Source organism: Dysidea avara, chromosome 4, assembly GCF_963678975.1.
Source record: "Dysidea avara chromosome 4, odDysAvar1.4, whole genome shotgun sequence".
In the NCBI taxonomy this organism is placed as follows: domain Eukaryota; kingdom Metazoa; phylum Porifera; class Demospongiae; order Dictyoceratida; family Dysideidae; genus Dysidea; species Dysidea avara.
Window position 1 is genome coordinate 9,536,856 of NC_089275.1, and position 27,109 is coordinate 9,563,964.

The following is a 27,109-nucleotide window of genomic DNA, read 5'->3' on the forward strand; positions in this document are numbered from 1 at the left end:
TAGCTTGTTCCAAATCCATGATTTTTCCATGCATTCCTTATTGGTATACATGCAAATTTACAAACATATAACATGCTTGCATGATTATAGTTTATCACTAAACGTAGCTACATAAGTTTATGTTCATGAGGTTCACATCATGCTGCCTGCAATGAGTCCTAGTAAATCCTTTCATCCATCCACTCATTTAATCACAGCTTTTGGTTATCTAAAAAACATAGAAGACATGTGACGCACATGGAATATATGTATATATACATGCATTTTCATTGTATACTCTAATAGAACATACACCAGGGCAAAACGCTGTATTTTCTAATTGAGCAGTCACTACAACTACATGCATAATGTGGAACCGAAGCGTAACAAACTTGGGTGAAATTCCAGCTAAAATCCATTTAACAAAATAAACATTGGTACATTTTTATAGCCCACGGATAACGATGTAAACTTTGGAAAGTTTGCATGATTCAACAAAATTTCCTTTTATATAGTATGACATCTACATGTGTGCAAGTTCAATGTTAAGACAGCCCATTGCAGAGTTGCATTCAGCTACTCTAATAGAACATACACTACTCTAATAGAACATACACTACTCTAATAGAATACATAACTCTAATAAAACATACACAACTCAATCATCAACAAGTTAATTGCAGTTACGTCACGACTGAATGCTGTGGTTGCCCTTAAAAATGTATTGAAGCCATTGGGAAAATGATGGTAACCGACATTACAACTTCAGTTACTTACATAGTACAGTGGTCCCTCGATTATCCGTACTCGTTGGGCCTGGACGTGTTCAGATAATCGAAAAGTTCGGATAATCAAAGCCCATTCATTTATATACAGAGCCTTGCTCAATTACTCTAATAGAACGCTCACCTTCGAGAAAATACTCTAATAGAGCAGTCATCACTACAGTTCAGATAACCGAAAGTTCGGTTAAACAATGGCCGGATAATCGAGGGACCACTGTATATGGAATGTTCCAATATTATGTAAATGGAAAGAAACTACATTGATTTCTCTGTTTTCTTGTGGTTGTCTGCTGTGAATAGAACGAAAGATGCCAGGGTGATAGGGCAGTGAAGTTAGAAATGTTACCATACAATTAAGGCTTCTTATACAGCTGATATTCTCAAGTTAAGCATCAGAAAATCATGGAGGAATGCTACAACTGGCTCGTAACCAGAGGGGGTTCGAGTGGTTCGGACGAACCCCCCCTTTTCCAGATGGGTGAAAAAATCGAAACACTCTAATAGAGCATTCAGCGCATATTGCACCAGTGAAGTAGTCATTAATTGGCACGAAGTGGTCTTGAAGATGCTGTGACTCTCCCAAAAATTGAGACTTCTTTTTTTTTTTGGTTTCAACTCTCAACTGAATGGGAAAATCGAACCCCCTGCTGAGCAATCCTGGTTAAGGGCCTGAACAATATAGCGTTTGTTACAAATTGCTTTGAAGTAAAACACTGAATCAACATGACCAGCCAATGAAGTTAACAGCATGTTTAGCGAACCCAGAAACATTATCCAGGTGGTTTTAATGCTTGCTCTTGTACTGTAAACAAAGGAAACAAGCAGCTGCTTGTGTGCTTTGTCTCCATAAAACATTTCATCGCTCATTCTGTATCCAGTGTTGTTTAAAAAACTGGATATCTTCTCCAGATTCTACATGACAATAGCTTTTATGTCCATAGTTGTCCGTTTCCCTATGGTTTCTGTACAATTTTATGGCTAACCACAGCATCCAGTGGTTGTGCAAATGCAATTAAAAGTTCAATTAAAATACATTCCCTTGTATGCATCTGGTCTATTTACGGACTTTTATGCTTCATAACTTCAGATTAGAAAAAAAAGTTACTGGCTTGAAATTTGATCAGCAGTGAGCCTCAACATTGCTCAGTAGATAAACACAGCCACTTCAAAGCATGAGGTAGAACATACATGTACTACTCTAATAGAACATACAGTACAGTAGAGCCTCCATTATCTGAATACCTGTACATGCGTGCCAGTTCAATCACAAAAGTGCACAGATAAGTGAAGCCCATTCATTTATTCACTAAGTTCTGATCAACTACTCTAACGGAACATTCATTACTCTAATAGAACATACACTTGGAGTCAAAATACTCTAATAGAACAGTCAATTCTAGTGTTCGGATAATCGAGGATACGGATAATCAAGGTCCTACTGTAATTGTTAAAAAATAAACAAATATCTTACAAGGGGTTTTATTCATGACTCTAAATTTTCATGTTTCACAAATCCAGCATGATTCGTGAAAAAATCAAACTGCACTATATATACTATTGCCACCTATCAGAACCAAGGACGTTTGTGAAATTTTTTAATGTGAATTATCAGTTTATAACCACTTCATGAAATCATCACAAAAAAATATCCTGCGTAAGGTGGAATAAGCACAATCAAGGGGTCTCATTGTACTGGAAATCGACTTCAACTGTGAAAATAAGGGCTCCATGAAATTGAGGGTGATTTTGAATAGTCGCCACACTGATTTTGGGACTAAGGCAGGGTTTCAGTTGGGAGCACTCACCTCTCCTTGACAAATTCTTGCACCCCTTAAATTTTAAGCAATAGTTTAATGAAGCTGCCTCAGAATGCATCAGAAGCAATCTGGGAGAGTCTAAAATACACAATTTCCTGGGGGTATGTCATTGTATAGGTACCTGAGAGTCTGAAATGAAAAAATTAGCTGGAGTGGCATGTTATCCTTTGCCCCCCCTAGATGAAGGACTGCTAAGGTAATAAATGCCAAGGCATTTAACCAAACAAAAAGAGGTGTACTGATCTGATATACCTGTACACATTGTCAATATGGAGATTCCAGTGGGACCAATATTGTTCACCAAAACCATACACCGATAAATTTCTCACCAAGTTAAAGGTAGTGTGCATGAACAGGGTGTTAGGGCCTCTTTTTGTCAATGTGGATAAAATAAATTGCTATGTGTTATTTATAATGTCTATCTCTACCATAGAACATGGCAGAACATGTAAGCTCACTAAGTTGAGTGGCAGAGGAACCAGCAACTTGACAAAACATTGTACATCTTAAGCGTCATTAGAAACTCATCACTGGCAATGACACAATTAAGTTACATGAAATATACACAGCTACAGTCAACCCCTCACTGTGATACAAACCCTATGCATACCTATTTGTTGTATCCATGTGATGCCAAGTATATCCTCAAGAAGTTGCTACAACAATGCACAACTACAATACACTATTTAGTGTGTAGAGCAACTAACCAAGTGACAAGTTAACACAAACACCATCACATGACTCCACCGGTGTATTCTCCTACAGAAATACAGTTTAACAACAAAGGCTAAGTACACAAATGCAACCGATTATCAGTTCTTCTAACAGACATACATACACTACTCTAATAGCATACATTAGTTCAATACACTCTAATACAGCAGCCGTTCCTGGTGTTCTTTAAGGTTGCATCAGAAAAACTAGGAAAAAATTCAAGTTTGAAGCATAGAGCAGTACTGGATGTAATTCTGCAGGTCAGTTTTAATTTTGATTACCATTTCAGACTATTTTTGCTTGTTAAGCTAAAGAGCTGCAGGTTGAATCGCACAGAAACATCAACATGCATGCGTGCATGTACGCGCGCGCACACACCAAGTGCTAGCATGGCTATGCCAACCTGATGAGTTAACACTGGTAATCTGTATTTACTCTATCAGAACAGTGCGTCTTTCTTATTTGAAACCTCATGCGTTATTCATGGTGTTTTACAAGCAGATATTGGGGGTGTACCTGTAGCAGCAGTTAGACATTGCACAAATACAAATAAGCAGGAAGAGCACTGTGATAGCTGCCAAGACGTGCTCCTGGTACAGTGGAATCTCCCTTATCCAGACTTTACACTTCCATTGTCCGAACAGCTAACTTAGTACATGGTTTGTAGTTTATTGAGAAGCCCATTCATTTGTATACAGAACTTTTGATCAACTACTCTAATAGAACATACACCACTCTTATAATACTCTAACAGAACAGTCAGTTTTACTGCAGTGGGCGTGACACCGCTGAGTGAAGGAAACAGTGTACTAGCACATTGCACAAAAGAAATTCACAAATAAGCAGGAAGAGCATCTGTGCTAGCTGCCAAGACGTGCTCCAGGTACAGTGGAATCTCCCTTATCCAGACCTCACACCTTCATTGTCCAAACAGCTTAAATTAGTTACGTGGTTTTGTAGTTCATTCACAAAAAATGAAGTTTGGGAAAAGCAGAAAGAGGAAGCCTAAACAATGTTTACCTGTTGGGTAGCTTGATGATCGTAGTCATTAAAACAATTACCATTATAGGTGACAGCACATTTTTACGGCCCAGGGTAGAAGTACTTTTTAAAGTAGAACTTCCATTATCTGAACAGCAATGTGTCAGCTAATCAAAAAAGTGTTCAGATAAGTGAATTTGCTCGGATAAGCGAAGCCCACTCATTTATATAACATCAACTACTCTAATAGAACAGCCAGTTCCAGTGTTCAGACAATTGAGGGTTCAGATAATTAAGATCCTGCTGTATTTAAATAAATACATCGGAACTGTATCAAGGCATTTAGTGTTCTGTATGTCTACACAGAAAATGTACATTCACTCACTCATTGAGGAGCAGAGGAACTAGCAGCTTGACACAACATCAATAGCACATAGTGCTGGTCATCATTGGCACTGACACAAACTATATGAAACAGAACACAGCTGCAGTCAATGCACTATTGTGATATCTACTCTATTCATACCATTTTGCTGACGGTTCTGTAATAATCCATGTGCCATGCATTTCCCCTAGTTGCTCTAAGACACTCCTTAGCAGGTCTGCTCCTTAAGATACTAACCAATCTTTTAATGTTAACAGACAGTTTATCACCATGCATGGCTCCGTCAATTTTTCCTACAGAAATGATATATCACACAAATGCAAGAGCTATTCAACAGCATGCACATATACCATACCATATCTACTTGGTTAGATGCCACACCTCAAACAGTCTCTGGCTCTCTGCACATAAGGGCCCCATAATCAATTGCGACACAATAAGGGTTCAAAATTATTTCCCCCTAGTATTGAATGGTGGTTAAGTTTGAATAGTCATTGCATCGATTTTCAGGACTAAGGTAATAGTAGCCACGACAAGTAAATACGGTACTACAGTTCTTTTTAAAAATACCTCTAATAGCTGTTAATTGTTTTAAAGACATGTACATAGGTTAATCACAAATACGCGTATCTGCACAATTTTAGAGAACTGGGAATTCCAAATGTTATAAACAGCACAGATATTTGTGCAAAAATTGATTTAGACCATGGCCTATGCATTCTTGTCACTTTAGGTCCACCACCAATGGCGGTCTCCTGATCATATTTAGTGCTGAATAAGAATGTCCTTGCCACTAATTCCCTGATCTATTGTTAGCTCAGTATTTATGATAAAAGTAACACTACTGCGTCATTAACCAAAACAACAACTGGGATTTAACAAACCAACTTCTCTGTTCAATTATACAGCGGAACCTCCATTAACTGAACACCAAAGTGTCAGTTTCAAATACTCTAATAGAACATATTTTTCATAACTCTAATAGAACACTCAAATACTGTTCTAGAACATTCTGGAATTTCCATGGATAGATTTGTGAAATTATTAACATCTAATATTAGGCACAATTAGCCATTCAGCTACTCTAATAGAGCATACAGTAATTGTCACACTATTGATTGTATACCGTATAGGCAGAAATTTTCGAGGGACGAAACTTTCGTGAATTTCGCGAGTATTGACAGCTTTCATGAAAACATAATCATGAAACGTTCAAGTTGATATAGCTATATATTACCTTAAGCAAGAGTATATAATGGGAGGGAGAGTGTCGAACTACGCTATACCCTGTGAAAAATGAGCCCGTAAAGTCCTATGGCATCGTTCAAATGCCTCGGGTGATTTGTGCTGATTAGTGACTAATTATAAGTATGGGGGAGCATCCATAAACGTTGAGAGACTAGAGTGAACGAGCAGTGTGCCCGAGAAAAGTATGGAATTCAGTATAAAGGGAAAGACACAGCCAACTAACCTGGAAAGCCATAAATATCTACTTCGCATGTGATGTTTCATCATGGTCGTTCTTCCATGGCCTCACGAGTCCTCAGCAGCTCTGATAGTGAAGCGACACATCTACAGTAGGTAGGACACATCTAGATTCACCCGACCAAAACTAAGAAGGTGTTAAAATCTGGGCAATCAACAGTGGTTAGATTAGGTATGCGGGCTACTTTACGGGCTCATTTTTCAAAGGGTATAGCGTAGTTCGACACTCTCCTTACACATTATATACTCTTGCCTTAAGCAAAAGATTTTCTGCACTTTCGTGAATAAATTTAAAAAGTGAAAATCGTGTTTTACACAGATTCGCGAAAGTCTTGTCTCTTGAAAATTTCTGCCTATACAGTAATCAAGGCCAATATTGCATTGGAATTCTGTCCACACTATCACATGAGCCTGAATGTTCACTTCACCCACCAACTTGAAGACACGGATGGGCAGTTTCTTGGTATATAGTAATTGCTATTAGTATTGCCTAGATTTCAGTGAATGATAATATCACAAACTGTTATTATTGCGATGGTCACTAATGGTGAGTGTTGTCACAGCTTATTTAAGCCCTGATGGTTGCTATAATGCACCATGAACATTACACTACAAGAACCTTGACAAGTAAGACATAGCTATTTGATACACTCCTGTTTATCAACAGTTTATAGCATTCACAGAGTATCCTAGCACAAGTCAATCCATGTCAGCTCACCTAGTCTTCTTACGTCAAGCTGCATGGGCACCATTCAGCACATTCACACAGCAATTTATTTTAAGCTACACATGCTGTGCTGTATTCGGATTAGAACATAGTGTGAATGAGTGTCAGGACTGTACCCTTGTCAATGTGAATAAAATGTTATTTGAAAGTATTTATATTCTGTGTTTACCACAGAACATGGCAGAACATGTACACTTACTCAGTGGAGGAGCAGAGGAACTGGCAGTTGGACACAATGTTGCAGTGTCATCCTACTATTCATCACATAAACTACATGAAACAGTTCACAGCTGCACTCAACACTTCTGTGATACACACACTATTCTTACCATTTTCCGGTATCTTCTGTAATAATCCATGTGATGCCATGCATCTCCTCCAGTAGTTGCTAAAGCAGCACAACTCTAAGACACTATTTAGTACATGCATGGGGATACTAACCAAGTTCCTGAACAAGTTGACAAATAGTCTCAACAAACACCATCACCACCAATCTCCAGAAATGATCAAGTTTTATCACAAATGCAACCTAATAGAACCCACATACATAACATACAGTCAGTTGTTAAAAACTCTAACAGAAGGGTTTTTGTTTCGTATATGTTAAAGCATAGCACGAGTGCTATATGAATAATAAAGTATGAGGCATGTGGCCGAGATGGTAAAGCATGAGGCGAAGCCGAGTGCTTTATTTCCATTGAGGCCAAGCACCGAGTACTTTATTTTTCATATAGCACGAGCAAGGCTATGCTTTAAATGATTTATGGAACCATACACTAGGATTCATAAATTAACACATGTTGCAACAATTATTTAGCAGCCTGAACGCATACAAACTAGTTTAACAAAGTAACTCAGGCGTATTTCACCATATATACTTTGGCATGGTAGACACTCATCGCATATTTTGGCAGGTTTTGCTCGCAACCCACAATTGATTTTATTGCGAGTCACATGGTGAAATATTTCCATGATATCTCCAGGACTTGTCCGTTTACATTAACAAACGTAACAGCAACGTTGCATGCCTTCTCCCACCCATCATCGAAGCATTTAGGTATGTCTATAAAAGCAATCCAGTGGTAGAACTCGTATTGGCTGGGGTGATTGATCACTCAGTACATTGAGGCTATTAGCCTGCACTAGAGCACGTGCATGGGAAACTGTGCTTTATTTCCCACAAAGAGTGCTTTATTGCACCACAAAGAGTGCTTTATTGAGCAAATAAAGCACTCTTTGCGGTGCAATAAAGTACTCTTTGTGGTCAATGAAGCTGTTGGCCGGCTGAGAGTGTACTTTATGAAATTTAAAGTACACTTTTTCCTTTGATCTCACCCACGCAAAGTTCTATAACTAACTGTTATTTACATAACCTGTTGTCGTGTGATTGAACATATTGCCATTGCCGACTATTTGTCACATATTTCCTGATGTGTTTAGCTCAGTGTTTAAGATAAGCAGCGTCATTAGCTAGTAAAGAATTTGGGATTATTCTATGTGGGTAGCTGCAGCACAATTAGGCCACTGGTCTACACTACTGCAGGGAAAATATCTTGCTTGTATGGTGTTGTGTGTTTATAACTTCACTTGACACCAAGTGTCTGTGTGTATATAGCGTAGTTGTTCAGAAGCCATATAAAGTCTGTAGTTCAAAATAATCCCAGTAAAATAGTTTCATCTTCAAATGTATATATATATATAAACATTTCCTAGTAAATGAACAAACGTTTACACAAGATGAAAGAAACTGTATAAAACATGATTGCACTGAAACACAGAAATGGACCTTGCTTACTGTATTTTAGGAGGACTGGCTCCCAATAGAGCACACTGTAGTTACATGTACCCTGACAACTAGCTTTTGCTTGGTTACTATGGCTATTGAATTGCATGTTGTCGACACTCTGCTGTGCAAGTGGGCCAGGTATTGCACAAGCCAAGGAAATTTACATTGGCACACACGAACGCACGCACGCACGCACGCACGCACGCACGCACGCACGCACGCACGCACACACACACACCTTGGAGTTACCAGATTTTATTTCCGTACCTATGACATGTTCCCGCGTATCCTCAGGATTAGCGCAGTGAAGGCACTCTCGACTACAACATCCACAACTGCCATTTTTCCAACGATGAATAAGCTTCAGATTTAAATTAGCCGCCTTTTGATCACGTGATCTTAACGTAAAATTATTTCTAGTTTCGCTACGTTGAGACACAGTTTGTTGTTCTCAGGTATGCGCGCTATTGCTTTAACACCACCTGTTTGTTTTTTTTTGTTGTTAAACTCTGGATGGGACACTAGTCTGGCCATAGATAATGACCCTCGCGATGGATCGGACCTCAGTATCTCGTAGCAAAACTGTACAACAGGTAACTGCTGTAAGAACACCCCCGAGTCCCACATATTTGTGATATTTTGTCTGTAGCACCATAGATTTATAGAGGGTGTTCAATGCTCATTGCAATCTAGTACACAGTGAAATGTTTTATTTGAGGTCATGCAATTGTATTCTGACGGCGCGCCCTACCCTTCACATAGTGTATTAAAGGCCTAGTGAAATACGGGGGGGTCAGCAACAGAGCAAAATCACCTACGAGATTTACAAATCTTTAGATCTGTAAAAATTTGCAGATTTTGAAGATTTGATGAGATTTTTCAAGATCTAATGAAGATTTTCCGAGATTTTCTCATAACAATGGTGGCGCACGCTGATGAGGTTGCATTCATGTAAGATGCTGATCATAATCTTTGCGTTGAAAATATACAGAGAAACACGGATATTATAGACTTAATTTCCCAGAGGAAGCGTACGGGATTTTGCGAAGTGTCAGACCAAAACATAAAAGTCTCATGCAAAGTTAATCTAAAGTCACGTGAGACACAGAAAATGAAAAAAATGAATCCGAAATATCTAGCAAGTAAAGATTCGAGGTTTGTAAAGATTTTTACCAGCTCCTACGAGATTTGTGGCTTGTTGCTGACCCCTCGTGAAATACGCATAGTAAATAATTTCTAGCCCTTAAAATTGCTAGCCAATTATACTCGCACTTCAAGCCCATATCACTAAGCAACGGAATGCATTGCAGATACTGATCCAGAAATATATGTAAGGCCACTCCAAGATAATTCATTGTTTCCCATTTCATTGATCTCAAAAATACATGCGGGCGGGCGGTTCATTATTTATTATGGATAGTTTGGACTATTTTTACTACATTTTGATGTATATTAGCAGCTTACAGGTAAGATTACCTTAACAATACAGTAGATATTACTCTAACAGCAATGAAACAGTAAAATGCTAGCTACAGACGAACTAAACGGGTCTTCTGAATAATGTACTCACTAAAAATAGTGCAGTTTTCAACTACAATGCAATTACTGGGTAAATATGAAATAATGAATAAAACCATGCGGGAGAGAATTTTCATGCGGGCGGGAAATGGGAAACAATGAATTTTCTTGGAGTGGCCTAAGGGGGTGGCTGGCGCAAGTTCCAAGTTGAGTGTAGCTACATATGCATGCACAAAATGAGTTTTGGTGGGAGCATGATCAGTGTATCAGATAATGAGGCCAATGATAATGGCCATATCCATGGCCAGTGTACGACTTACAGTCTATGTGATGCACCACAGTATGTACACTGTGGACTAGCATACTGCAAAGTGTGCCTTGCTAAAAGATCTGTGGGCATGCTTCCAAATTTTTAAATTTACCTACCTTCCTGAAATTGTATCTGGAAGCATTTTTAGCTAAAATCTATTGAGTCTAGGATTTTGGTCAACTAAATATTAGTACCAACTACCAAGACTAACTGTTCTCTTCTATACGGGTTGTCAATGGCATGAAACTAGTATGTAATTGCATAACCACGGTATTTTTATTATTTTTGGCAGGAAGTAAAGGCATGCCTAAGTTATTCCCAGGCCTAGCAGGTGAGTGGCTAGCCACCCCATCCACCCTCCCTGGATCAGTCCCTGAATCTTCAAGGTCATCATCTTGCGTAACGAATTCCACATGAGACTGAGAAATGATCCAGTCACCAGACCCTTACATTATGTGAAGGGTCGGGAGCCGCCAGGCTATGGTTCATGTACTGTACAGTGTAGTGCGAGGTGTAGGGTTGTGCATGTTGCGTCATTCTAGTGATGCCTCTCCAGGCCTATTTTGTGGGCCCAAAAAATTAGTCCTCTTCAGAGATGGGGATGTAATATAGTCTGTAATACCCTTATAATAAAAATATACAATACCCCTAATTGACCAGAAACCATTCTCCCAATGCCTTCATAGCCCCTTAGGCCGATGAAACTTGAGATTTTCCTTCTCAGTAGCTAGCTGGGCATGCTGAAGCACTCTGACTGCACGATACGGGCAGCATGATATTAAAGTTGGAGAGTAATTTTGGTGCCCCTGTATGTTTACCAGCACTTGATCGATTATTAAACACTGCACTTATACAATTGGTCCACAAATTAATTACTGATCGTGAGGCCATGCCTTGTTGGCTTGTTCTAACTATACGCAGCTGTTGGTTATCTTCCATGGACTAAAACTGCTTTCTTGATCATCACAGTCTGTAATGCAGTGAGTGTATCACATTAATGTTGTTGGACAAGCAATAGAAAACTTGATAGATAATGGTCAGTAATTTGTTACTTTGTGTGAAGTTATTGTGATAATCATTTCTTAATTCATTTTATTGTGTTCCGCCTCTGTAGGGTGACAAGACATTCAATGTATAGGAGCAGTTTGAAATATTCAATGTGAAGGGAGGCCAATGTAAGTAAGCAAAGATATGTTATATTCGTATATGCTGAGTTGAACTTTTTTGGGGTGTCCGTGTGATAGGGCTATTGATGTATAGTATACTTGGCAAATACCTAGTCAGAAAGGACCAGATATGTAACAATGTAAAGGTTAGATGTCTTGCAAACATCGAAAGCTTTTCTCATATACATAATTATACCAAATCCAAGAAAAATTGTTCACCCAAATTATTAATCAGGGAGTAGTCAATAGGCCATTTCGCTTTGTTTTCAGCTGTGTCGAGTCCATTACATAGTCCCTCAAACGTAGCACCATGTAGCCATTATGCTTCGTGTTCAGCTGGTTGCACAGACTGAAATTCTTAAAATGTAATGTATATTCATTTGTTTTGTAGTTGCCTCCTTTTTTCACAAACTAGTAACTATGATGTAATTAACTATTTGCGTGTAATGTATCACGTGTATGTATGCCTTTTAGTGTGCTTCATTAATAGTGTGAACACATGCAGTTGTCACTTCTTGTTAGTATCCAAGCAGATCATCCATACCGCATCGTTTCAAACCTCCCCGAGCTTGTAATCTCCACTGTCTACCACACCTATTTCGAATTTATAAACGTTATCATAGCAAAACTATACCTCTCCCAATAACTCCCCATACGAAGTCCCCACACTAGCACGGCTATTTTATTTTGTGATGTCAGCAAATTCATAGTAATACTTATGTTGAAGGAGAGTCTCAGTATGACCTGTACAAAATCACTGCTACAAGTTCCCTCTACAATACTTTTATTGATGATAGAGAATTGTTGATAGGTGTTGAATAAGATCAAGCCTTGTTACCTTAAACTTAGTATTCTCTAAGGCCAAGCTACATAAGGTAGGTCACACGTAAGGTCAAGCCACATGACCCAGCCAGCACAGACGACACTGCACCAGTAGTAACATACTGACCCCATCACACATTCCATGGCTAAACTCCACAACTAGCTGCTCAGAGGGGATGTGATTCCACTGCCAACCAACATGATGGCAGTAGAAAGATCAACACATCGACAAGTTTCAACTGACAAAGACTTTATTAACAGAGATGGACTGACGGAGGCTTCCAAACACTTTAGCTGCCTTGGCTAGCCACCCAGATAACTCATCATATAACTCCCCATTACTACAAATGACACTACCCAAGTACTGAAATCTCTCTATATTGCCCCTCCCTCCCTCCCTCCACACACACACATACATGATGTTCTACTGCGTGTTTTGCTGTGTGATTATATCCTGTGCTCCAGTTATGCCGTCGTGTAATGTACCCTGCAGTCCTCATTGTGTGGCATGCTTGTTTCTTCACTGTGCTCCCTAATTGTTTGTTAAATTACTATTTTACTATAATTATTTTTCCTTAGACTTGTATCATACAGTATAGTAGTACTGTATATAGTGATCATGGAGGTTTGGGGTTTATGGCTCTAAAATATCCAAAACCAGCCTAACATTTACTTTATAATAGCTTGGCAGTATTGGTTAGGCATAGCCAAGCCCACTAATCAATCCTAAACCTTTCTGCCAAGTTGCTATGAAATTTCTATTTAGCAGAATTTTCTACTGACTGACCGACCGACCGACCGACCGACCGACCGACCGACCGACCGACCGACCGACCGACCGACCGACCGACCGACCGACTGACTGACTTGTGTGTGTGTGCGTGCGTGCGTTCGTGCGTGCGTGCGTGGATGCGTATAGTGTGTGTCCAGTTTCGGCAACAAAAGTGTTACCACATCACAGTGGCTATTTGTAGCAATATATTGTGGGTAGGCAAATTAAATAGTTTTATTTCGTCAGCTCTGAGCATCCTATTGTGCTGACTCATCCTATCCTCAAGTGTAAACCTTTGTTTGCTAACTCCTTCTGTATTAGGACAGCCTGCATGTGTACCCGACTAGCTCTCTCCTCCTAACATCAATCTGTGCTCATATTTTAAAGATGTGGATGGTAAATTGCTGTTGGTAGGTGTGTACCCAATTTTCTCTGTTTTGTTCCCTTCATAGAAACAAACATGTAAGAATATGGGTAAATATGTATGTGTAGATGACTAGATGTGAGCATGTGAGTGGAAGTCATAAGGGCACAGTTAACTAAGAGGGAATGTACAGTAATCAATATTATATATAAAGCTGAAAAGCTGTCCGTCTGTCTGTTTGTCCATCACGTTAATAACTTTGGTGACATCGACACATCAAGTGCCTAACACAAAGTGCTCATTGTCTGCATACTTCAAGTTTGCTACTGTGCAGGCACCCTGGTGTAGAGAAGACAGAGAAGAGTTGTGGTACATTCCTGTCAAAACCATGTAGACCAACAGTGGTTACCACTCAGCTGCAGGTTCAATCCCTGCCTAAGCCAATCATTTTTTTCATTTCTGAACTCATTTTTATGATCACAATAGCCCACTTTCACAGGTTGGTATAAACAGTGGACCTGAGGACCCAGGACCAGGGGACCCGCAGGGACCCAGCTTTTCGTGAAATCTTTTATACTCCACAATGTTTATACACTCTATACTTGTACCAGATACCTCTTCAAGTCTCAGCATGTAGTCTTGCATGGCCAATCCACTTTTTCTTCGTCACACTGAGTACCTAACATGATAGAAATTATAAGTGCAGTCTATCACGTCAAGTTTAGAAACTGTGAGCAAGCAAAACAGCTTATAGCGATCACTGCAAGTCACCACCAGCTCGATAAGCACTGAGATTTCGTCTGTCATGTGGTGCACGAAATCAAAGCCTTGTAAGAATTTAAAGCCCTTGATTAGCTAATAGCCTAGGTGTGTGAAGAAGTGGTCTATGCTAAGTAGTCCACGACACACGAAATGTCAGTGCTGGTGACTTACAGCGATTGCTTGAAGCTGTTTTCACTTGCTCACAGTTTCTAAACTTGACGTACTAGACTCTTTCAGTGGCGCTTATAATTCTGTTATGTTAGGCACTCATTTTGATGAAGAAAAAGTGGATTAGCCGTGTATTACTACATGCTGAGACTTGCAAAGGTATCTAGTACAAGTATATAAAGTGTATAAACAATGTGAAGTATAAAAATTCCACGAAAACTTGGGTCCACTGTTTTATACCAACCCCACTTTCATATTGACAGTATGGTAATGATACTAATTTATGGAGGGTTGTGCAACATCCGGTGTCCTTCAAGAGGCCTTAAAATGTATTGAAGTCTACGGGACCAACTTCACGGGAGCCAAAACCAGACCATTTATAAGAACGTAGTTTAATAGCTGCCACTATATTGCAGTGATGACACAAAAATTGGAAAGATACGCTGTGTTGTGATCAAGAATCAACGATTTTGTGTTGACTAATAGTGATATCTCAAGTTTTAAAGCCTGTATCTTTCGTGAAACAAGGTAATGTACATGCTATAACTGTAGAGGAGTACTAGACAATGAAGAAGGGCGACTAAACTTACTGTAGTGGGTGAGATAATCGCCTAGTAATGGTGGAATCGCAGCGGCGAAACATCGCCTATTTGCAGCGTGAAATATCATGTAGTGTTGTTCCCAGTTGTTCAGAAAAGTAGTAGAAACGTTTTACCCACTAGGCAGACATTCTACAAGCTAAAACAAAGTCAATAGCAGCTTCTGCCATGGTAAAACCGCTTCTCTCTGCTGTTACAAGTTACAACACAGCGAATCGCCCCAAACTATATACCACAGTGAAGCTTACAACAAGAAGATTACAATTCTGCTCTCGTAATTAGAATAAACGGTATGGTTTAAGCTCCCATAATGATTTGTTACCTCACTCCCATAGGCTTCAATACATTTTAAAGGACACTGGATTTTGTGCAATTGCAATTATTAACCACCAAATTCTTTAGCCCATGTGTGGAACTGAGCTATTGTTTGAGCTTTTGTTTCAACACTTAGACAACTGTTAGCACAACTGTCATTAGTAGGGCATTGCATCAGTCTAAGTTTACCTGCAGGCCTCCACATTTGACATGCTTAGATTATGGGTGGATTTTAAATTTGTAGTTGCTTTGCAGATGGTCCAGTTGGGCAGATATTTGTGTACCAATATAGGACATAATTATGATGGCTTAGTCTCTCTTGGCTTCCACAGTGATGTGATGTGTGTAGAAGAGATAACTGGTGCTACACATTAGCACCTCTAAATGCTCTAATGTATAATATTATATTGTGGAAAGTTGAGTAGCTACAAACACCATTACTATTCCTAATAATACACTTTATAGAGCAACATTACCTTTCATACATGTGCGTATAGTTACCCAACACAGGACTTATAGGTACTGCTCAAAAGGTATCTACATTGCTTTGGCTATACATGGTTTAACTCAGGCTAATGTGTACATGTATCTAAGCTTGCCACACAGTTATACACATAAGTGGGGCTGATATGCGGTGCTGATATGCGGTGCTGATATGCGGTGCTGATTAGGTACTTTAGAGATGATTCTACATGTAGAGATATTAATGTTGTCATACTTGCATGGGCTTCCAGTGTTGCAATAGGATATTTTTAATGATTCTCCCATATGCCACAAGTTGAATATCAAAGTTAGCGTGCATCAATCTGCCGTGTGGTGAACATGCATGTTATGTACTGTATATGCAAAATACTAAAGTTGTCTCAGTTAAATAGCTGTAGCCACATGCTGCCTGGCTATTAGCCCCTCCATGTTAATGTTCTGTAAATCAAATCAGGATGGTACACAATGCTCATGTAAATGTAATACTGGTATCTAATGTATGCTACATACATAAGTGGTGAACTATGGGGCCAAAACTTGCCATGAAAACTAACTTTCAGAAACACGGATATTCTTTACATACCTTTACAAAATGATCCATATCTACATATTGCTTGCTGCTATCCTTTTAAAACAAACGCCTCGACATTAAATTTTACTTCAGGCATCATATGGATCACGTGATTAAACCCACAATTGAAAGTATCAGCGATGCAGGAAAATGCAGTCATGGAAACAATGGTCGTTGCTATTCAGCGCTTCATAACAAGTAAGCCGTTATAGTCAGAATGTTCAGTTAAGCTAGCCCAGTGAACAGTACCAATGTATAGTTTTAAGCTGAAGTGTGAAGTTACCTAGAATTTGATATAGCCATTATGCCTCTATTGTGTCATCAAAAACATTTTGCGCGTTTAATAATAAAAATGGTATAGTGTTAGTCAGCTGTTGTTATTATTATTATTCATAGGAATGATGTATTGCTAATGGCAACAGAACAGTGGCAGGCTAGGTGTGCTTGTGTGCTACAAATTGTTCCTCCTGTGTTCCAGGTATGTAAAGTCATGGCCTATTATTATATTATGTATATTATGTGGTGTATATGTAGGTACTTATCATGGAATAATTTCACTGAGGGGTTTGTGATGTACAACAAATCAGTGCAAATGTTGTTATAAAATTTTGTCACGTGCATAAAGGTGAGGTGTGTCTGTGATAGAGATGCAACAATATATCGATATATCGCGTATCGTATTGCTTTAAGGCTGTATCGTTGTATCGATACGAAGTCAAACCGTCGTGTATCGCAATATATCGACGTATCGTGGCTTGTTACCATGACTGACAATCAAATTATTGTACATTGTGGTTAAACTGAATGGTATGTAATGCTCCTTGAAGAAAAAGCAAGTCATTATTTTCCCTTAAAAACAACATACAGTAATGTTTAGACTCCACCTAGTATCGTGCAATATATATCGCTGTATCGTGATACAACAAAGGCAATATATCGATAAGTCTACACACTGTATCGTTGCAACTCTAGTCTGTGATCACAGGTGCATACTGTTATCAATTTGATTGTTGTTTCTCCTGCAAAAAAGTGTGTGTGTAGCTATATAATCTAGTGTAGTATTTGTTTGCATCAGTTGAGTGTCCCTCTTGTACTATAGGATGCAGTTATATGAAATTAATGGAAATGATATTTATATTGAAATTGACTTGTACAGTGGTAATTGAATGATACACATCAATAATATAGAGTCAAAATACAACTACTAAAACTACAAAAGAAAATGAAGTACAGTTGAAGTTAGTCTTGGATATTATCTAGCATGTTAATAAAATGTCTTATTTTGGTTTTCTTTGGTATAGGCGCATCTAGGAAGGCGACTTCGAGGAACGAATAGAAGTTAGTGCACCCACTGCAGTATTGCATGTTAAATACAAAGTATGTGGCAAATAGTATGAGTGGTAGATCAGCTAGGCTGGGCACCTTTGACATCATCACCGTTTCTGTTACTAGATATCCTTCTTGTGGCAAAATATGCGTCCCCCTGATGATAATGACTGGTTGTGCTTGGTCGACTTCACTGGCTACTGTTGATACATCACAGTGTTCCTGTAAAAAGTTAAGATCAATCAAAACAAAGTAAACAGCTTTGTTAAGCTTTTAACAAACTATTGTTGATATTATTAATTATTAATTTTATTGTTGATATTATTATTGTTATTAATGAACTTTAACTTTTAGTTAATACTACAAGTTTTTTTTTTTGTTAAGCTTTGTTTGTTCTTAGTTTTCACATCAATTATCAAAATCATAATTCCTTACATCAACAAAAATAACGATTCTGCTAGTAGTTGCTGTTGTGCGAGTGTCAGCTAGAAGATATATCAACATCATGCTTGCCAAAATGGATTTGGACTCTGTGGATATTATTATTATGGTCTTTATGACACATACATGTAGGATTATTATACCTTTAGAAGTACACTGAGTTATGTCAGCGTACAATTCTTGCAGTGCTGCACTTTGATCATTTTTGACCACTTCAAACACTTTTGGAATGAACTCTGCCCACTTTTCTCTTATTATTTTACTTCTTTCATCTTCAAAGATACGATCAAATTCTTTCAATATCTGTACATGATAATTATGTCAAACGTATATGGCTACTTAAGATTACCTACCTCCTCTGACTTCTTAAGTGGTGGATAGACTTTTAAAATTTGAGATAATGCACTTTGCTCTTCTAGTATCTTTTTTCGTCTAAATGGATAAGTCCTGCTCATTAGCATAGCCACTACATGTTTGTCAGGTGATGTTTTCTGGTACTCTAGTTGAAGTTTTTTGATATGCCTTAAGGAAGCAGCCTCATCTTCGCCAGGTGGAATCACAGGAAAAAGAGAGTATTTTTTAGTATAATTTTCTTTAGGCCGCTTGGATGGAGGTGCAGGGGCTGCATCTATCGATGGCCTTTTATGTCGGGGTTTCACATTTCTTATATACTTCATTTTGTCTCTCATTGCATCTATGAGATAGCCCTATAGAAAATAATACATGAACTTTAAATCTGTGGTTCAGTACTGAGCTTACATAACCAGATCCTGTTCGACTCCTTAGAAAAGGATATTTCTTTACAATTTGTTCACCAACATGGTTGTACTCAGCTTTGCTTGGGTATGCTTTATATCGAAATATGGCCGAGCATATACTTGTAATAAACTTTGCTCTTGCCCTTCCAATTAGTCTGTTTTCTTTTAAATCCTTCTGGACGTCTTGTGAAAAGTTCTTAGGCAGTTCAAATGGTATTGGCAAGGGCTCTTCACTTTGAGTTTCAGACCATTTGCTGATGATGATTTTTTTGTGAACAAAGGGTTTAACTCCACTTTCCTACAGTTTATAACAGGTATGCATGGATTTAGCTGTATACTCCTCTATACCTTTTTAGGCTTATCAAAAGATGTAGACATACCACTGGAATTAGGTTCTTCATCGCTACCACCACCTGACTACATGCAGGTATATACATGCAAATTAAACCATATATCTTTTTAATAAAGCATACTTGCAAAGAACTGCAGGGCTGCTCGGCACTTGTTGAAAGGTGACTGTCGTAATGTGGACTGGATCTCTGAGGACTATAGCTGGGTCTCTGTGATAACTCAAACTGCAATAGATAACTATAATGCTTATATAGCTATACTTCATAGTTGTATCTCAAATTCATCATTATCACTAGAAGAACTATCAGCATATTGATCATGATCACTAAATCTTAAGGCATCTGCATCTGTCTCAGCACCATAGTCATCCTTAACTTCAATCAAATCTTCATGTGTCTCCTTCTACATGAATTGCTTTGAAATGCTCAACTTAAATATATTTACAATCACTTACTGCATAAAGAGAAAGCAAATGCTGGCGCTGATTAATCAGCTTTCTTTTTATTGCCACTGCCTTGACCATTTGACCAATATCTTCGTCAGTCAACAGAAGAAAACCCTCTCCATCTACTTCGTTCTCTGTAGATATTACATACAAGTAAAATTAATACCCAGCATGCATATAGCTATCATGTGACGCACAGTTTAATATAGCTTCTATATATATAGCTATAGCTATACATGCGCACATCATGAACTAGCCTTTAAAAGTGCTACAGACGCTTTCATTAAAGCCTTCTTCTTTCAACCACTCGCTGATATCCAGGATGGTCTTATTCTTGAATGATCTGTCCTCTGCTGACTGACATGTAGCCGCCATTCACTCCCCGCTGCAGCAAAATCGTAGTATTAATAGTTGCCAGAAGTGTCAACTCTTCGGCTTTCACATCAGGTGATATACTGACTCTGAATGTGTGATGCGTCCTTTATAGCCTGTGTTAGTGTGCCACGCCCTCTAGAGGCGGCTGCAAGGCGAAACCGCGCATGCGCAAACAACGGTAGTTAAAGTGTACAGTACCAGTATCAAGATACCCAACCCAGTCCATGCAGTCACTAATATCGCCATCATGTTCCAGTGCCAAATTTGCAAGGAATTTGCTAGAATGACACTGAAAGAAATTCTTCGCCATATCAGAGACGTTCATCGACACTTCACTACTCCAGTTAGGTGTGGGATAAATGACTGTCCTACAACTGCTAGTACATATGATAGCTTAAGGCAACATCTATACAAAAAGCACAGAAGCGATTTAGTACCGTCAGAAGTGTACAATCCTACAATGTCTGGTGGGGATGTGGTGGCTAGCGCGCCCTCTTTTAACGAGGATGCAGTAGACGAAACAAGGGAAACTGCAAGCGAACATACGGAACATTGCAGTCATAATACTTTTGCTACTAATGTACTAGAGATGGGACGATTTATCCTAAAAATTCGAGATGGAAAAGGACTGACTCAAGTGGTAACTGACAGCATTGTTAGAGATTTGCAAAGTGTGGTTGAACGTAGCTGTGAAAGTGTGGAAGAGCAGCTCATTAATAAATTAAATTCCTTTAACAAATTATCAGTGGGTGAAATGGAAGAAGTTAAAGAAATCTTCCTTTCAGTGAAAGAAAGTATTAAATGTGAAGAGCTTGAAACCCAGTATAAACAAGATATATTTTTTCAAGATAATTTTAACTATGTGGTAAGCAATATAATAATTACAATCCCATGCACGTTGCAACTATCCGTATGGTATCTACAAAATATGAGCTACATACCAGAGCAGAGAGAAGCTATCCTATACTAGGTATGGGACGAAATTTAGTAACTGTATGGTCACTAACAAAATCCAGCAACATGTAGTACTTGCTTGATAAGCTATATATTAGATGTTTGTTGATGTGCAGTCCTATAATGACACCAGCTACAGTAATCCTTTCGCCTGGAAGTAGCTAATAACTATAAACCTATAAATCTTGTGCATGTATATATTACTAGTGGGGCAAAAAAATTATTAATTTTCAACAAGTAGAATAGGGATCAAAGATTTGATTTTGAAAAAAACTGCGTAAACAAGAAGTAATAGGGATGATAATCCACAAAATTCTATGCATCATCAGTTCAAAGCAAGTTATTTGAATAGTGTACACTCAATTTGCGATTCCTATTTCAACATTTTAACAAAATTTAACCACAAGTTGAAATAGGAATCGCAAATTGAGTGTACACTATTCAAATAACTTGCTTTGAACTGATGATGCATAGAATTTTGTGGATTATCATCCCTATTACTTCTTGTTTACGCAGTTTTTTTCAAAATCAAATCTTTGATCCCTATTCTACTTGTTGAAAATTAATAATTTTTTTGCCCCACTAGTTTCATGATTTTTTTCATGTCCATGCACATGGACTACTTCTTAAATATACGTTCAACAGTACATGATTGTTTAATAAAGAAACCCATTGTAATATCAACTGGCAATAAACAATTACATAAATAAGTTTAATAAACAATTAGTTAACAATACAGTTAACAATACAGTAAACAATACCACTTTCCTTTGACGAGTAGATAAATCCACTAGTGTGACCGTTTACTGCAACGAAGCGGTGCGAAATCTCAACACGAGTAAAACACACGCTTGACAAAACGTGGTCGACTCCAATTAAAGTGCTGAGTATACGGAGTATCCCGCTTTTTATTTTTCAATCGCGTACGGAAGGGACACACCCCTTTTCAATTCGAAATTTACCAGTGTGTTCCAATAGCTTACAAGCCTTGTTATGTCGACTCTTAGCTGGTAAACAGCTGAAGAATATAATAGAAAGTATACACGAAAGGCGTACAGTAATAGTTTAAGTGACGAGGTGCGGGCCACACCCCCTTCACTGTCTCGTAATGAAGGAAGTCTAAAACCCGAGTTTCAGTGAACAATAGTTATGTTTAATGTTTAGTGTGATACAACTTGATGCATTTTAGTCCTGTGAGCTAAAGCAATGGAATTTTAAACAATTCTATATTATCATCTGTATGGCTTCTCGATCGAATGGCGTCTCGAAGAGTGATTCTTGCTCTATATCTCGCAATCGCATTAGAGAGGGAAGATTTTAATACCACACAGACCTGGGTACGAATGTTTTTTAAATACGCCATACGTTTTTAGGGCTGATATCTACTTCCTACGAGCTGTAGGCGCGCGAAACAAGAAAGAAAGAAGAAAGAAAGAAGAAGATGGAGAATCTAACCATTTTCAAAATTTTAAAAAACACCTAAAACCATTTCCCTTACTTTTAATACTTGTTGGCTAGTGTTGTAAACACAAAAGAAAGGTCTAGAATGTTTTAGAAATAAAATCTAAAGCCCGGAAGGCTGCTTTTGGCGTGCGTTCTATTAGAGTGTTTTGAAAAATTTCTGCCTGATCCCTATTATGTACCACTACCGTGGTACATGATAACATTTTTAGGTCATCAATACAGAGTGATTGATCAATACCTATGCTGTGCAGTTTGCATGTTATCCATGTGCATGTAAGGTGAACAAATGCCATATATAGTGGGTGAATTACCAGGTTGGACTTCAGGTACCCACACTTCACCTTCTGCAGGTTATAGTCCTGCCCCGAGTAGCACTAGCTATAAGCATGACCGACTGAGTGTATTTGCCTTTCTTTTCACCTTCAGCTATGTGCGTGCATTTGTGTGTGCATGCATGCATGTGTGGTATACATTATTCCACTTTATGCTTCACATACAGCCTCCAACTGAGAGAGTATTGGGGGAAGACTTTCACCTTAGACCAAGTGGAGCTATGAGAGAAGTGAAAGATTGTTTCTATTATGTTCCTCTATTAAGTTCACTACAAGCCATGTTGAACCACAAGGAAATAAGAGATCAGGTAATATACGTATACTAATAAAGTGAGGTGGTCTTTTACAGTATTTTTATAGCAGCCAATTAGTATACAGTATATCACTGGCAGTTGGCATGCTAAGTCAATTAATAGAGTAACCAGCTATATTCTATACGGGCAGTATGGATCCAAACTGCACTGAGTACTTTGCCTATAAGCAGCTCAAATGTATAACTATTCCCCTAATGAATACATGTGCAATGCAGAAGTGTATATACTTTCAGATGCGACCTTATATCTCTCCAAAGCTTATATTATTAGTTGCAATGGAAAGCAACATGTGTATCAGGAGTGCTCTTGGACTCCTAGTATAGAATGGGTGTCCTTGTAACAGCTGCCATTCAAGTAGTTTTGGTATTATGGTTTTGCTGGAGATACACTTATTAATAATAGTAACAAAACTTCAAAGCCTTGATAACATTTCCAAAAGAAGGTAGTTAAAAGTTGCATTGGTATGCAGCTAGTCGTTTAGAATAGTTTTACTGACATAACTATATACAGTTGGGTTATATTTGTATGTGATACACATAATTTTTTCCATTGTCAGGTATTTCATTCTCACCAGCTTGATTCTGGGAAATTAGGTGATTATTGTGATGGTGAATTATTTAAGAGTCATGGTTTGTTTGCTGATGACCCACATGCTTTCCAAATTCTTCTGTATTACGATGACCTAGAGGTTTGCAATGTTGTGGGATCAAAGGCCAAGATCCACAAGCTGAGTATGTGCAGTAATGCTGTGTAATTTTTGTAATTTTAAGTGTATAGGTTTATTCTACTTTACACTGGGAAACATTCATCCAAAATATCGGTCTTTCCTTCATACCATTCAGTTATTGTGTGCAGTTGAAACACACAAAATGGAGAAATATTCAATTAATCAAGTATTGGAACCATTCATGCAAGACATCAAACAATTAGAGAGTGTAAGTGTGTAATGCACTGTTTACATGTATATGTACACATAATAAAGTTTTATATAGCAGTAGTTTTATACTGATTACAATTACCTGTATAGCAATTGTTTCGTATAGACTGTCATATTATGTAGCTATAGTATGACTTCTTGATTAAATGTTGAAGAAATGTTTTAACCATGCACTTCATCTTTCTGTGCCCAGAATACTGGTGCTCCATTTACAATTGACAACCAGATTGTATACCTGAAGGGAACCCTTACATTGGTGTCTGCTGATAATCTTGCTTCGAATTTAATTGCTGGTTACAAATCACTTACTTCAGCATTCAGGAAATGTCGAACATGCATGGCCACAGCCACGGATATACAAACAAAGGTACGTACATATAAGTATTTGGCATTTTATGCATGCATTACAATAATAGTTTCATGATGATGATTTTCAATTGAGATCTCGACTAACACATGCTTATCACTGTTCTGATCTTGATGGTCCGCTACATGACCACATTGCTACAACGTATGGCATCTCTTGTGATTCTATTTTAAATAAATCTTCTTTTTTTCATGTTGTGGATGGCATGATTCCTGACTTAATGCATGATATCCTTGAAGGATCCCTACACCTCAACATTAGGTGCCTTTTACAACACTGTATTCAAAGAAAGCACTACTTTTCACTGCGCACATTAAATACCAGACTAACCTCCTTTTATTTTGGCACAGCTGATTCAAAAAATAGGCCATCGACAATTGGTAATGATTTTCTTACTTCGAGGAATAATGCTTTGAGGCAATCATGTACGTAAATCTATACTGTGAAATTTGTGATATTAAATTTAAATCATCATAGCTTCACAAGCATGGTGCCTGGGACGTTTTCTGCCACTGTTAGTTGGAGACTTAATACCAGAAGATGATGAAAAGTGGAGTGGATATTTGATGTTCTTAAAAATTATGGAGTATGCCTTTGCACCAGTAATCACACTGGACAAGCTGGATTATCTTCAAATGTTGATTCAAGACTACTTACTTGAATTCACACACCTTTATCCTGACCAGCGTTTAACCCCCAAATTCCACTATTTGATTCACATTTGTGTTTGGGTAAAAAGGTAAATAAAATTATAGTAATCACGCATGTGTTATATAGCTAGTCACTTGACTCTATTAACTTTAATACTGAATCAGCTGCAAGAAAATGTGCAGTGTACTCTGACTTCTCTAAGGGTTGGCAATGTATGCCATATTGTCTAGTATTATTGTCTTATATCCCAAATACTGGCTGGATGTGCATGTGTGCATAACCCCTCTGCATTTGTGTCAATACAGCTTAATTTGTTCAATTAACACCTCTTTTGTCATAAGCCAGTTATATCACAGCATGTGTAAGATCACTATTATTACTGACAATTGTCCTAATTGGCCCAGGCTTCACCTCAGACTCATGTCAATAACTGAGTTATTTTTCAGTGTAACTATAGCATATAAAAGTCGTCATGCAGGCGATGCATTTGTATACCCGTAATTATCTTTTACTGAATATTTGCAATGTTTGTGAAGGTGTGGACCTTTGGTTCGGAACTGGTGCATGCGCTTTGAAGCCAAGCACAAGTACTTCAAAAAGATGGCACAAACTTTAAACAACTTCATCAATATAGCCAAAACACTTGCTCATCGACATCAACGTTTCATGTGCTACAAAATGACTTGCTCTGTGCAGTTTTTACAAACTTCTAACACATACGGATCAGGTATGAAAGTAGCTATATATGCATATTTGTTGACACTGCATATGCATGGTATCATAGCAAATAGGTATATAGTAAATGAATTAGAGTATGCATCAAACTTACTTCAATCCACTGAGTTAACTGCAAATTCATCAGTGCACAGGTTTGGAACTTGCTATATTGTGGAACTATACTAATATTTCTTTTGTGTACAGGGTTTCTTTTGCAGACATCAGTGGTACTAGGTATTCTAAAGGAGACTTGGTTATATGTACCATGTGCGATGATGATCCACTATTTGGAAAGCTCGTAGACATAGTGATAAACCAAAGGAATGAAAAATGCTGGCTCATACTACAACCTTTCATTGCGACTGGATTTAATAAACATTTCAACGCATTTGAAGTTGAGCCTCAACGTGATTACATAATTTGTCAGCAGCAGGATTTGGTGGATCATCACACTTTATCCATTTGTAAATCATTCGACTTGACATTGCAGTCTGCAAATTTTGTTGTACTAAAGTATTTTGTGATGTAGCTATGCTGATGGCAATTATATATATAGCTACATGTTTCTGAGGCTCAAATATGCTAAGGCTATATATGGATCGATCTATGCATGTGGCTGCGGCTATTCTACTAGTAATATTATTGTTCATCTTATCAAAGTATAAGCAAAACCAAATTGCTCCACATAGTATGTATGTATACGTAACTCCAATTTCATTTGTCTGCTTGATCATTCAACCTCTCTTGCATATTCATCACACTATATAACACACTGATGGATATATACCTTCTAGCACAGATGATTATATTCTGAAGTATTACTGTATGTCTAATATTCATATAGCTATAGCAGCTGTTGCAGTGAGAGAACCATGAAGGAAACATTGTGAAAAAATAAGACATATACATGCACACAGATGTATACCCTCACATTGAGATGAGCTCTTTCCTAAATGCAGTTCTTTCATGCAGGAGCGTATATGCAGCTACATAGCTAACAAACAGTACATGGCACAACACTCAGAAGCAGTAACATCAATACATACTCGATATGCAAGTATGCGTTGTACGGATCTAGCAAAAGGAGGTGCTGAGTTAGGAACATCTGGAAAAGTACACACAGATGTATACTCTTCTATCTTTCATACCGACAAGGTGTGTACACACA

General features: G+C 38.1%; 3 protein-coding genes across 10 annotated transcripts; 1 reads left to right on the top strand and 2 right to left on the bottom strand.

The window, feature by feature from the left end:
• Positions 1-9,286, bottom strand: LOC136253531 (uncharacterized). The gene is made up of 11 exons (XM_066046201.1): positions 9,099-9,286; positions 8,898-9,057; positions 7,315-7,402; positions 7,203-7,261; positions 7,073-7,143; positions 4,803-4,954; positions 4,662-4,741; positions 3,289-3,340; positions 3,192-3,237; positions 3,040-3,111; positions 1-208 (listed from the first exon to the last, which is right to left on the bottom strand). The coding sequence occupies exons 1-5, from the start codon at positions 9,284-9,286 to the stop codon at positions 7,135-7,137; spliced, it is 504 nt and encodes a 167-aa protein (XP_065902273.1). The 3' UTR covers positions 1-208; positions 3,040-3,111; positions 3,192-3,237; positions 3,289-3,340; positions 4,662-4,741; positions 4,803-4,954; positions 7,073-7,134.
• Positions 9,058-26,533, top strand: LOC136252681 (uncharacterized). 8 transcript variants are annotated; one of them, XM_066045240.1, is made up of 18 exons: positions 9,058-9,252; positions 11,602-11,662; positions 16,603-16,987; positions 17,044-17,134; positions 17,609-17,747; positions 17,811-17,886; positions 17,962-18,087; positions 19,391-19,461; positions 19,516-21,070; positions 23,123-23,263; positions 23,826-24,000; positions 24,047-24,204; positions 24,400-24,573; positions 24,623-24,998; positions 25,051-25,312; positions 25,761-25,951; positions 26,009-26,093; positions 26,146-26,533. In XM_066045240.1, exons 9-18 carry the CDS (start codon positions 20,453-20,455, stop codon positions 26,468-26,470), a joined length of 2,505 nt encoding a protein of 834 aa, XP_065901312.1. In that variant the 5' UTR covers positions 9,058-9,252; positions 11,602-11,662; positions 16,603-16,987; positions 17,044-17,134; positions 17,609-17,747; positions 17,811-17,886; positions 17,962-18,087; positions 19,391-19,461; positions 19,516-20,452; the 3' UTR covers positions 26,471-26,533. The 8 variants fall into 8 exon arrangements, with proteins under 8 accessions (XP_065901312.1, XP_065901317.1, XP_065901314.1 ...); XM_066045245.1 differs by having other exon boundaries at positions 16,603-16,707; positions 16,906-16,987; positions 17,962-19,461; XM_066045242.1 differs by having other exon boundaries at positions 11,602-11,666; positions 17,962-19,461.
• Positions 17,626-20,551, bottom strand: LOC136252682 (uncharacterized). Its single transcript, XM_066045250.1, has 10 exons — positions 20,088-20,551; positions 19,840-19,964; positions 19,659-19,787; positions 19,508-19,609; positions 19,383-19,451; positions 19,036-19,332; positions 18,630-18,983; positions 18,420-18,579; positions 18,271-18,365; positions 17,626-18,057 (listed from the first exon to the last, which is right to left on the bottom strand). The coding sequence occupies exons 1-10, from the start codon at positions 20,203-20,205 to the stop codon at positions 17,749-17,751; spliced, it is 1,758 nt and encodes a 585-aa protein (XP_065901322.1). The 5' UTR covers positions 20,206-20,551; the 3' UTR covers positions 17,626-17,748.
• Positions 26,534-27,109: the final 576 nt, after the last annotated feature.

Excerpts from the sequence above, each read along its gene's own strand:
- LOC136253531 (XM_066046201.1), bottom strand. The coding sequence starts at position 9,286 with ATGTGGGACTCGGGGGTGTTCTTACAGCAGTTACCTGTTGTACAGTTT. Across the intron at positions 9,058-9,098 it reads ATACCTGAGAACAACAAACT|ATCACGTGATCAAAAGGCGG; the intron begins GTGTCTCAACGT and ends TTTTACGTTAAG. Across the intron at positions 7,262-7,314 it reads TCAACTTGTTCAGGAACTTG|CAACTACTGGAGGAGATGCA; the intron begins GTTAGTATCCCC and ends GTGCTGCTTTAG.
- LOC136252681 (XM_066045242.1), top strand. The coding sequence starts at position 20,453 with ATGTTCCAGTGCCAAATTTGCAAGGAATTTGCTAGAATGACACTGAAA. Across the intron at positions 21,071-23,122 it reads AAGATAATTTTAACTATGTG|CCTCCAACTGAGAGAGTATT; the intron begins GTAAGCAATATA and ends CTTCACATACAG. Across the intron at positions 24,001-24,046 it reads GGCCAAGATCCACAAGCTGA|GTTTATTCTACTTTACACTG; the intron begins GTATGTGCAGTA and ends TTAAGTGTATAG.
- LOC136252682 (XM_066045250.1), bottom strand. The coding sequence starts at position 20,205 with ATGGCGGCTACATGTCAGTCAGCAGAGGACAGATCATTCAAGAATAAG. Across the intron at positions 19,965-20,087 it reads CGTCTGTAGCACTTTTAAAG|AGAACGAAGTAGATGGAGAG; the intron begins GCTAGTTCATGA and ends TAATATCTACAG. Across the intron at positions 18,366-18,419 it reads AACTCAGTGTACTTCTAAAG|AGTCCAAATCCATTTTGGCA; the intron begins GTATAATAATCC and ends TAATATCCACAG.